This window comes from Gracilinanus agilis, chromosome 4, assembly GCF_016433145.1.
Source record: "Gracilinanus agilis isolate LMUSP501 chromosome 4, AgileGrace, whole genome shotgun sequence".
Lineage (NCBI taxonomy): Eukaryota > Metazoa > Chordata > Mammalia > Didelphimorphia > Didelphidae > Gracilinanus > Gracilinanus agilis.
In genome coordinates, this window is record NC_058133.1 from 482,584,602 (window position 1) to 482,597,618 (window position 13,017).

At 40.0% G+C, this 13,017-nt stretch overlaps 1 protein-coding gene across 1 annotated transcript in view; it reads right to left on the minus strand.

The window, feature by feature from the left end:
* The window catches only part of LOC123246781 (myeloperoxidase-like), a 47,375-nt gene extending 42,819 nt beyond the window's left edge, over positions 1-4,556 (minus strand). The window contains exon 1 of the mRNA XM_044675573.1: positions 4,493-4,556. Within this exon, the coding sequence (XP_044531508.1) occupies positions 4,493-4,556 (64 nt within the window). The remainder of the gene's footprint in view (positions 1-4,492) is intronic.
* Between the last annotated feature and the right edge of the window lie 8,461 nt (positions 4,557-13,017).

Below are 13,017 nucleotides of genomic sequence, written 5' to 3' on the forward strand. Positions count from 1 at the left end.
GAAGAAGAAGAAGAAGAAGAAGAAGAAGAAGAAGAAGAAGAAGAAGAAGAAGAAGAAGAAGAAGAAGAAGAATTGACAAAGAATTCAGTTCTTAATCACAATTCTAGAATTTATTAGCAACATGATCTTGGGCCAATGTTGCTTTTGTTTTTGTGATTGGTCTCCCTATCTAGCCGGAAGTGCAGCAGCCACTCACAGATGTCTCACTGCTAATGGGTCCAGAGGTTATGAACTGCTCTATTTCATACCTGAGTCAGTTCACCCCTCCTTAGACTGCCTGATAGAAGCATCACCCTAGGAGATTTAGTGTGGGCCATCCATTCATTCTAACCCACCTGCAGCTCAGACCTCACAAACTTAATTGACCTATCAACCCCAGCCTCCCCTAGTAGAAGGATATGTGATGCTACACTGAATGGATTAGACCAAATAACCAAAATCAGTTCCAATTTCAATACTTCTTTAAGGTTTGCAAAACATCTTCCTCTCAAAAATTGCAATGGAAGGTTGCCAGCTGGGGAAGATCTCACCTTAGGGCTCATTAATACTCCTTCAGCCTAATCTAGTCAATCAGCAGAGCAGAAAAGAAACCCCTTCAGGGCAGAATAGCCTAGACCAGTGATGGACAAACTTTTTCAAGAGGAAGCCAAAGGAAAGGAAATGCTCATCTGTCAGTCTGTTTCTAAGGCAACTCTTTTGAAGTTTCATTGTATTGTATCCTACTCATTGTATTTGCCAGATTAGGAATAATGTCATGTGGTCGGATAAAACATTTCAAGGGGCTGCATCTGGCCCACATGCCATAGTTTGCCCATCACTGGCCTAGACCCACAGATCCAGCAAATAAGCAGATGAGCAAGATTACAATCCATGACAGTGAAGAAGAAAGAAAAAATATGAGCAAACAACAGAAAAAGAAAAAAGAAATTAAAATTGACAGCTTCTATCCAGGTAATGAACAAAGAGCAAATGGAACAGAGAAGGATGAAGGAATACCAAGAAAAACACAGAAACTCCAGCAAATTGGACTCAAAACACGATTCAAAAAACAATTAAGAGAGGCTGATTAGGAAAAGAACTAAAAAAGCAAAATAAGTCATCTGGAAACAGAGATACATGTATTAAAACAAGAAAATAGTGTCTTGAAATCCAAAATTGACAAGCTTGAAAATGAGGCAAAATGAAAGATGAACAAGAATGAAAAACAGACCAGACAGAGAAGGATGCCCAAAAAGTCAGGGATGGAACTCAGTCAGGTCCTGGCTACATCCACACTGAAGAACCAGAAGGCATGGAATATGACATTCAGGAAAGTAAGAGAACTGGGTCTATAACCAAGAATCAACTACCCAGAAAAATTGACTATATTCCTGCAGGAGGAAGTATGGTCATTTAATAAAATAGAAGACTTCCAAGCATTCATAAAGAATAAGAACTGACTTAAACAGAAAATCTGATGCCCAAACACAGAACTCAAGACAATCACCAAGACGTAATTAAGAAAAGGGGGGAAAAACAAACAAAAAACTTTTTTAAGGGACCCAATAAGTTCAAATAATTTGTATTCCTATAAGAAAAAGATGGTACTGGTAACTCTTAAAAATTGTTATTATCATCAAGGTAGCTAGAAGAAGTATACTTTGAGGGAACATTGACAAACTGTAAAGAATTAAATGTGTGTGTGTGTGTGTGTGTGTGTGTGTGTGTGTGTGTGTGTGTGTGTACAAACTAGGGGTAAAAAAGAGACTAATACTAAGAGAAATTGTAAAAGAAATAAAACGGGGTAATTTTATATTTCATAAAGAAGTGCATGGGGGAAGTGGGGAGAAGACCAATACAATGGAAGGGTGAAAGAGGTTGGAGACAGTCTCCAAGAAAAATTTAATTATTGCAGTGGGAAGGGTCAGAAAGGTTCAAATGGAAGGAAAACCTCCAACTTCAAATTTAATCATCAACATCATCAACATTAATATCATCATCAACAGCATCATTGACATCCATCATCAGCAACATCATTGTCATCAACATCAACAACAACATCATCATCAACACATAACTATCCATCTTTTCCTGGCCCAGGAAAGATTTTTGCTGGGTGGCCTAATCTAATAGCATACTATGCAGAGTACTGAATGAGAGCCAAGAGACCTAAACTCTAGGCTTGAGTGCCACTATGTTTCCTTCGGGGGTAAAAAGAAAGCCTTTTTTTCCTGGACTCAGTTTCCTCATTCATGTATGAGTGAAGCTTACCTGGACTCTGCATTAAATTAACGAATTAAATCAAAGAATAAGCCAGGTGTAAACAAGAAAAACAAGAAGAAAGAAGAAGGTATGTATAAGACATAATACATACCCTGGCAAAATATTGGGGGAAGGATTACTCAAAAAAAAAAAAGATCGGGAAGACACATAGGTTGTAACCCTGGTACTTTTTCGATAATCACCAATCTCACTGTCATCATTATAATCAAGATATTCATCACCTCATATACCAACCATACACACATCTCATTTCTTTTCCCTACTTTTTTCTTTTCTAATGCATCTTGCATATTTGTTGCTAGTTTAACTTACTAAAACACTGCTTCTAACTAAAACTAAAGTTTCTTACTAAAACATCACTTCTGAAAAAAACTGTAACAAGTTCCTGTTAGTTACTGTATCATATCTAAACTTTATTCCAAAATTAAAAGCTATGTGGTATAAAACATAGAATGCTGAACCTAAGATTGGAAGGCCTGAATTCAGATTTAGCCTCATATACTTACTAACTATGTGACCTTAGGCAAGTCACTAAACCATTATCTGCCTCCTTTTCCTCATTTGTAAAATGCTATAATGATAGCACCTACTTCCCAGGGTTGTTGTGAGGATAAAAATAGGATAGGATTTGTAAAGCTTTCAAGTGCTTTATCAATATTGTTATTATTGGTAGAAGTATTTGCTAAATTTATTCTCCATATGCTCTAATCTGATCAGATTCCTCACTGTCTTTCACAAATCCTGTAATGTCCTCCCCTTTCCTCAGTCAACCTTACTCATCCTTCCTTATCCAGCCAATGTCTGTCAACAAGCTTTCACCAAAATTATTCTAACTGCCATTTACTTTTGCCTTCTCTAAACTTTTATTCTTCTTAGAATCTACATTGTTCTATATAGTACTCCATATATGGTCTTCAACTATTTTCTGGCTTGTCTAGCTCCTCCCTAATAAATTGTCAGTTCTTAGAGCCAGGATCCTTACTTTAGTAATTTCTGTATCCTCTGGAGCTCTTATGACAATACATGATATAGTGAAAAGAACACTGGCTCTGGAGTTAGAGGAGCTGGGATCAAGTCCCATCTCCTATGCTCTGGAGTTAGAGGAGCTGGGGTCGAGTCGCATCCCTTATGCTCACTACCTTTCTGGCTTTGTTCATGTCACACTTCAATTTCATCCATCTCTAATATGAGAAAGAATGTGGAAATATATGACATGAGATGCCCTAAGTTTACCAGAGCCTAATCTAGGGTCAAACATAGTCAGTCATTGTCTATGGATTTCCAACTGGATCTGACCTTTAAAAGCAACTTGTTCATTTTTGCTCCTAATTTTACATTAGAGAAAACTGATCATAAGGGTGAAACAACTTGCCCAAGTTGAGATGTTTCAAAACTAAATCAGTATTTTTACCACAACATGAGACCTTCGTTGGGCCCAAGAAAATAGAATAAAAGGGTATTTAAAATAATATACAATTAATATACGATAAATAGAATATTTGAACCAAAAAAAATTGCAATGGAAGTAATAGAGATATCATTATTTCCTGAGGAATCTGGGTGGTGTACAATGCTGGAGTTTGGAGGCAGAAAGACCCAGGGTCAGATCCAGCCTCTGACACGTAGTACCTGGACAAATCATGTAATTTCTGTTTGTTTCAGCTTCCTCATCTATAAAACGGAGATAATAATAGCACCTACCTCCCAGGGTTATTATGAGGATCAAATGAGATAATATTTGTAAAGGACTTTGAAAACATTAAAATGCTTTATAAATACAAGTGATTGTTAGTTTTAATTATCATTTCCATTTTACAGATCAATTCTAAGAACCATTCTACCTCTAAATTCTATGATACTATGAAACCTTTTCCTAGCATGTTAGAATCCAAGAGCAATCTTGTAATGATGCTTATCAAGTGTCCTAGTGCCCTGAGGGGAGCCACAGGACCATTACACCTCTGTAATGGTTTGGTAGAAAGAACACTGAGTCCAGAGTCAGGGGACACAAAGTTCAAATCCCATCTCTGCCACCCATTTATCTTCCTGGGCCTCAGTATCCTCATCTGTAAAATGAAGCATTTCCTTCTAGCTCTAGATCTATGAACCAAAGAACTCATCACTCCAAAGTGAAACTTTGTAGAAGTTTGTCTTAAACATAAAAACTTAAAATGGCAGGCTCTTTGGGGAAGGGGAGCAAGCAAATGGGACAAAGAGTGGGGCAGGATACCTGATGAGGCCGTTGCCAAGAGCTGGAGCAGATTCAATGTCACCAGAACCCAGAACACCTCCATGGCTGAAAGAGAAGGATCAGAGATGGCAGTTACCAATAGGGTGAGGGGAAGGAAAAAGGAAGAGCACTGAATCAGCAGCCACCATTGCCCCATCTGCTATTGTCAGAGCCTTGATTTAGGAGGGCTGAGCCTTCCTTAACAAAATCACAGAATGTGAGAATTGGAGAGGACCTTGGCATCCATCCAATCCAACTTACACCTAAATAGAAACGATACCTTCTCTACAGCATGCCTGATAAGTGGTCATCTTTGAAGAACTAGTAAGGGGGCAGCTGAGTAGCTCAGTGGATAGAGAGGGAGGCCTAGAGATGGGAGGTCTTAAATTCAAATCTGACCTCAGTCACTTCCTACCTATGTGATCCTGGGCAAGTCATTTAACCCCCATTGCCACTCTTCTGCCTTGGAACCAATACACAGTATTGATTCTAAGGTGGAAGGTAAGGGTTTAAAAAAAGACACATAGTGAGAGAAAACCCACTACCACTAAACCCATCCAGAACTGGAATAGAGGCTTGGGGCTTTGCCTCAAGATGCCAAGATCTCACTCACCCTTGAGACAGCTCATTTCCTGCCCAGGCTTCTGGACCTAGATCATCCTTCTGGTAGGACGAGGAGACAATGCCTCACTATTCCTTCTACCTCCAATCCTACCCCTTCTTGACTTCAGGACCTGCCTGATACCTCCCATTTCCCAAATCTACCTGCTACTTCTCCCCACCTCAAAATCACCTATACTCTTCAAGTGTCCACATTATCTTCCCCTCACAAGTTCCCCCTACCCTTCTCCCCACTACCTGCTATCTCCCCACCCCCAAGTTCCCCTAATTCGATCACAAGTCCCTCTCCCAAACACTTTCCTACCAAGGCAGACCTGTGTAGTACCTGACCCAAAAGTATCTCCTGGCCTGGAGACCTGATCCACTCAGGATCTCTGGGGTTAGCTATCATGGGGGACTGCTTGCTGGCCCCTCTTGTCCTATTTCCTGTAGCAAACTTAGCACCAATATCCCACCAGTCCCTATTCTCCTCTGCCCTGTTTGCATCATCCTCTGGACCTCTGTGGTACTATGACATAATTATATAACTGAGTTTAGAGTCCAAGGACTTCTGGATCTACCACTTTCTAATTAGGGAAAGTAAGTAGTGAAAGGGAATGTTATCTCCATTTTATAATTGGAGAACCTGAGAGTCAGAAATGAAACAACTTGCCCAAGGTCATACCATTCAAGCACGGATCACATATCTAAGTGATAAAGCTAGAATTTGAGCCTAGGTTCAGTTTGAAGCCTCAGGCTTCAAAGATCACCATCTGGCCATTACACCCCAATATAATCATGGAAATGCCTTGTGCTTGTATAGGGCTCTGGACTGTTAAGAGAGCTGCTGGTTCTGGAGTCAGAGGACCTGGGTTTGAATCCCAGTTTACCTCTTCCTACCCATGTAGCTTTTAACAAGTCATGTCTTCCTATCTATGCCTCAGTTTACTCATTTATAAAATAAGGAGTTAACTGAAAGACTAGGGCCCTTTGAGTTCCACATCTCTGCTCCTATGATTTTTAAAGAGTTGCCTGGGTGCTGAATCTAGTGAGTCAGTCAGATATTTGTCCGAGGTGGGTCTTGAATTCAAATCATCCTGATTTCAAGGCTGATGGCAGACTCTCTATCCATTGGGTTATATAGCCTCTGGGTGGGAATAAGGCAGAGAGGTAAGTTTAGATTCAGGTATTTTTTGCTACTTTCTCAGAATTTGAGTTGGACGGGACCTCAGAGGCCCTCTGATCCCTACCAGGGATGTCCAAAGGTCACCCTACTCTGAGCCTTTTTTCCCACACTTATTAAAGCACTCCTTTTCTCCTTTGACTACTAGGCACCTTCTTTTACCCCTTCTCTTAGTTCCTGATTTCTTTCTCCCTGCCACTCAGACACTGAAATTCTTAGCCTCAATTATCTGCCTTTGACCCCTCTGGAAACACACACTTTACCAACCCTAAAAAAGCTCCCATTTGACTTCCAGTGGGGGGAAAGGGTTGGAATCTCACCTGCAGTCCTCTAGCTCTGAGTCCCTAGCAGACAGCAAGAGCCACCAGTCTTTTATAGCTCTGGGAAAGGAGGAAATGGAATATGAGAAAGAAGGACTCTCACTGGTCCAAGCAAGGAGAAAATTATTCTTCTATCCCCCTCACAGGGGGGGAAGATTTGCATAAGTAAATCTGAAGTACCAGCCATTCCTTTCAAAAAGCCCTAAGCTACAGGAACCACTCCCTTCCCTGGAGATGTAGGAAAATGAAAAATAAGAAAGAAATGTTCTTATCTTCAGATTGGGGCTTAGAGAGGGTTACTGAAGGACCAAAAAAAAAAATCCCCCGCTGGAATTTTCTGTTGCCTCAACAGCTTATAGGTTTGTAGAGAGCCCAAGAGAGCTAGGGGAAAGCATGTGGGAGCTCCAATTTCCAGAGCAGTGAGTCTACACTTCATGTATTTGGAGGATGTTTATACCTCATCATGAAGGTCCCCAAAACCCAGTTCAGGAGTAGACTCAATCCAAATCTCTTCCTCCAGTCTTTCCAACCTAATTCTAATTATAAATAAATTAAAAAGGCATCCTCCCCTCTGCCTCCTTCTAGTACTTAGATAATCACTATGTTAAGGGAACTAGAGGTTATCCAGTAATTTCATTGATAGAGGGAACCTCCAAATGAAGAAACTCCCCCTTCCAATCCAGGTAAACATTCCTTAGATTAAAAGTTTTAGAACACTAGGAAAAGAAAATGACTTGCCTAAGGTCACACAACTAGTATGTCCCAGAGACAAGAATTGAACTCATAACTTTCTGCCTCCAAGGCCAACTGTATGTGCTATCTCCTTACTCACTTTTTACTATTTTGTTGTTTAGTCATTTTTCAGGCATGTTTGACTCTTCAGAGATACTGGAGTGATTTGTCATTTCCTTCTCCATTCATTTTGACAGAAGAGGAAACTGAGATAAACAGGGTTAAATGACTTGTCCAGGGTCACACAGCTAGTAAGTGTCTGAGATTCTATTTTAACTTTGGTCTTCTTGACTTCAAGCTGTGCATTCTGTCCACCGTGCCACCTAGCTGTTCCACTTTGTATCATGTTAAAATGTAGTCATAACTTAGATACAGTCAAATACATAGCCTAGGCATCACATGAAGCCCCCAAATCCCTCCTCTCCACCCCTCCCTGCAGAAACTGAATGTTCTTCAAAAAACATTGATGTATGCATTCCCTGAGAAACTGGGTTAGATGGTTACACACATTGACATATTGATTTATCAGCCTATAGAAAACTCTAAGCTTCAGTGAGATAAACTAAGTCATTGTACTAAGATTGTAAATCATTACTAACCATTGTCCATGTAAAAAGATTACCTAATCCATTAACTTTAATGCTCTATAAAATACTAGCTATGATCAATAAACCTACCACTTGCTTGCCATCAGCCCTCTTGAGTCCATCTGTGTTCTTACCTCTGGGGACCCCCAACAAGGTGGTCCCCAGTGGTCCTGACACTAAAAGACAAATTCCTGTATGTGACTTCAACTTACCTTTCCAAATTATTTATATTAATCCTCATCACACTCACTGCATTCTAACCAAACTGGACTGATGGCTGACTCCAAACTCAGTACTCTATTTCTTTCCTCACTACTTTCATCTGGACCATCTTCTAGAGCAGTGATTCCCAAAGTGGGCACCACCGCCCCCTGGTGGGTGCTGCAGCGATCCAGGGGTGGGTGATGGCCACAGGTGCATTTATCTTTCTTATTAATTGCTATTAAATTTTTTAAAAAATTAATTTCCAGGGGCCTAAGTAATATTTTTTCTAGAAAGGGGGCGGTAGGCCAAAAAAGTTTGGGAACCCCTGCTCTAGAGCTAGAATGCATCTCTTTCCTACTTCTACTTCTCAGAACTTCTACTACATGCCAGGCATTATGTTACATTCCAAAGAAATAAAGACAAAAATGAAAACAGCCCTTGCATTCAAAGAGCTTACATTCTAGAGAGGGAAAACAACACATACATAGACGAGTAATCTTTTTAAACTCTTGCCTTTTGTCTTATTGATTCTAAGAGAGAAGAACAGCAAGAACTAAAGAAGTGAGGTTGAGTGACTCATCCATGGTCACGCAGTTAGGAAGTTGAGGCTAGATTTGAATCCATGTCCTCCCAACTCCAGGCCTGGTGTTATGTATCCACTGAACTATGTAGCTGCCCAAAGATGTAATTTTTTCAAATGGCCTCAAACTGTGATTTCACTGACATAATGAACTCCCAGGGATAAAACACCTTCTTACAATGGAGATGGACAATTTTGAGATTGTGATCCTGCAGGTTTGCAAAACCAATATAGAACAGAGGTGGAGCTAGAACCTAGGTCTTTCTGCTTAACCAGCTCTTTATCTCTCAATCTACTATGCCTTTGGTTGCCTCTCAAATACAAAATATATTCCAAAGAAAGAGCCAGTGAGGGAGAGGGATAGAGGAAGCATTGACAGAAGAATAAGAATCTTAAGCTAAGTTCAGATACCAACTCCAGCCAGGAACCTGGGATTCCCTGTAGTTATTAGTGTTCATTTCTGATGTAAATTAATTCAGTTTTACTTGTCATATTTCCTGCCCCCTTTCCTTACAAAGCAAGCTGTTTAAGGACTAGGAATATTTGGTGATTTTTGGCTTTATATTTTCAGTACCCAGGACAGCACCTAGTAGGCACTTTTTTGCCTATTTTTGGTGTGTTAGAATTGAATTCTCCCAACCCCACCTCAAGGGTGAGAATGTTACTTTTCATTATTTTCTGTGATCATTTCAGTCTCACAGATGTGGGCTCTGTCTCATGCTATCCGTTCCCATCTATTCTACTCTTCTCCTTCTCCCCTCCACTATCACTAGTTGTATTCTATACAGAATAGGGACTTCAAGACATGCTTTTGAGGCAGAAAGGCATACATTGTGACCAAGGAATGCCCTGATGGAATTTTGAGCCTCTCTTACTCAGAGTCAGTTACACTCTTTTGGGCTGAAGGCTCAGACTGTGTGCTAATGACATCCCAAAAACAGTTCAAACTACCTGGAAATACACCTTCCTATGAAAAAGTCTAATTTCAGGATCATTGTTATTGGATACTCAATCTATGAGATCTGGAGCTGTCTTCAAAAATTATCTAATCCAATGTCTTCATTTCACAGAGGACAAAAATAAGTCCAAAAGAGTGTCAGTGCATCACCCAAAGTCATCAGGTCACAGAATTTAGAGATGGAAGGGATTTTAGAGAGAATCTATTCCAAACTCCTTCACCTTATGAAGGAGGAAACTGAAGCTTAGAAAGAAGTGACTTACCCAAGGTCACCGAGGCAGTAAGCAGCAAAGCTGGAATAGCAATCTATGTCCCCTGACTCCAAATCCATTATTCTTTAAGCTATAAGACTGCTTGTTTAAAAGATTTATAATAGATAAAACATGTGATTTGATGTCAAAAAAAACCTAGATTGAAATCTTGCCTCAAACATTTAATGAGCTGTGTGACCCTGGGCAATGCCTTCTGCTCTCTGAATCTCAGCTTCTTCATCTTGTTTTCATTATTTTTAACCCTTACATTCTGTCTTAGAATCAATACTGTGGGTTAATTCCAAGACAGAAGAATTATAAGGGCTAGATAATGAGTATTAAGTGACTTGTCCAGGGCCACACAGATAGGAAGTGTCTGAGACCAGATATGAACCTCCCATCTCTAGGCATGGTTCTCAATCCACTGAGCCACCTAGCTACCCCCTTATCATTATTGTTATTATGGTGATTGTACAATCAACCAGTCCTCATCCATATCCTCCTTATCTAATATCTAAAGATCCCAAGTAGCAACCTAAGGGGGACCCAAAGCTTTTGTCCCTACTCTAGAAATGTCATACAAGATAAGATTCTTCAGCCTCTGTTTCTTGTCCACTTAATGAACTCACAAATAATTAGGAATAAGGAGAAACTGGGCATCCCCATAGACTCAGTGTGATTATAACAATGTGCTCCCTCAAAACATGCCCCATTTCTATCCCATTTGTTTAAATTTTTTAATTAAATTCTGACCTCAAAAATCAAAATAAAAAATATTTCCCTATACACAGTAGAGCACAAGAAGTGGTTTTTCTTTGAAAACATGAGTTTCTATTTTATTCTGCTTACCAGTTTAAAAAAACATAAAAATTTGACATTACTTTCAACATTGACTTGCCAAACTCCCTCTTCTTAAGAAGAAGTATTGTTTAGTATAAAGAAAAGTGGATATCAAGTTTGAAGTCTTGGATCTAATCCCAGTTCAGTCATTTGTTACTTGAGTCACCTTGGACAAATGATTCTCTCCTTCTCTCTGTGTGTGTCTCTCTGTGTGTCTCTGTCTCTGTCTCTGTCTCTGTCTCTCTCTTTCTCTCTCTCTCTCTGTCTCTCTCTCTGTCTCCTCTCTCTCTGTCTCTCCTCTCTATTTCTCTCTGCCTTAGTGTCATCAATCAATCAATCATTCAATCAGCAAACATTTACTGTGAGCATCAAATAGGATGAAATTATGCCACAATGTTTTGTAAAATTAAAATTGTTACTAGTTATTTATTGACAAAATCGTGAATAAATGAATAATGTTAAGGACAAAGTAGAAAAGGAAATGAAGGCATCCACATTCCAATCATATAGGAACTATGGAAAGAGGAAAGGCAGTCTAGAAGAGTGAAAAAAGAATAAGCCTTACAATGACCCAGGACAATTTTGAGGGATTTATGGTAAAGATGCTACCCACATTCAGAGGAAGGACTGCAGGAGAGGAAACATATAAGAAAAACAACTGCTTGAACGCATGGGTCGGGGTGGACATGATTGAGGGTGTGGACTTGAAACTACCACTCCAATGCAACTACCAACAATTTGGAAATAGGTCTTGATCAAGGACACATGACAAAACCAGTGGAAATGTGCATCAGCCATGGGTGGGGGGAGTGCAGGGGGTGAAGGGGAAAGTAGGAGCATGAATCATGTAACCATGTTAAAAATGAATATTAATAAATGTTTAAATTAAAAAAAATAATTGAACACCAAAAAAAAAGAATAAGCCATACTTAAATTGCAATATAAAGAATTAATCTAGTCTCTTTGAGAGAAATTTTTTTAGGAAGAAAGAACAGAGGTTTGAGTTTCTTTGTTGTTTTGTTGTTTTTCTTGGATGGAAATAAACATGAAACAGAGAGGCAGAGTATTAAAGGTTATTAGATCAATGGCTTGTTAGGGATCAGAATCCTCTCTCCTCTCCAGGACTTCTTACCCCCCTATAATGCCCCCATGCTAAGGTATCAAAAGTCAGAGGACTGAGTACAGCACATTGATAGAATAGTGTCTAGTGTGGGTGGGTGGTCAAGTCAGATCTCAGTTGCCCTGGGGAGAAGAATGCAGTCCTGCCACTGTCTTCCCAAGGGAACCCACGTAACTACCTCCTGGGAAATCCCGTTGGCCTTCAGAAGAGCCACTGGCTGGAGAGTGACATCATTCAATCTGATGGCTGCCTAGATAATAGATGCCTTCTTTGTTCCCACTCTGAGTTCCCTGCAGGGAAAGCCCAGAGGCTCCCAGAGGCAGAGTGGAGAAAGAATTCCCAGGTGCTCCAGGATAGGGAAACTGGACATAGACTCTTCTCCTGCCCACCTCTCCATACTCCCGAGCTTTGGTTTTCTTTCATATCATCACCTCCCCCAATCAAGCCCAGAAGGTTGCATTCAGGTTGGTAGAGGATCCACCAGAGGCTATGACCACATCCCTTTCCTGATTTTCCCAGCTATCTCCACTATCTGAGTCCCTCAAGACAGGAACGCTACAATGAGTCACCATAGTATAATCCAGGAAGCAGGTGGTAATTACATTCACTCAGAGTAGCCTTTATGATTATCATGAATCCTAATGAATCATGAATGGAAAAAGCATTGACTCTCCAGTCAGAGAATCTGGGCTCACATTCTGTTTCTAACATGACTTTCTGCCACAAAAAGCTTTGTCTTCTGTAAAAAGGTCTGGGACTAGATGATTTCAAAGATCTCTTCTGGCCCCATATCTAAGATCCAAAGTCACCTAATCTCTCTGGGTCTCGGTTTTCCCATCTGTAAAATTAGAGGTTGAATTGATGTCCTCTGAGGCCCCTTTGGATCCTAGATCTTTGATCTTAGGATTCTGTGGATGAGTTTGAGGAAACTTGATCAGTTTCTCCTAAACCTTTCAATTCCTATATTTTGCCACAAAGGCCTCATTCAGTGAGTGATTATAGGGATAACTCAGAGTGTGCCACAGAAAGGGGGAATAGTTAAAACCCACAGATATGTCCAAAATTTTTTTAGTAAAAGGTAGTCTGGGGATTAGAAAAAGGAATAGGGAGGACTTGTAATCCTCTAAAAATACATCCAGATTGATGCATG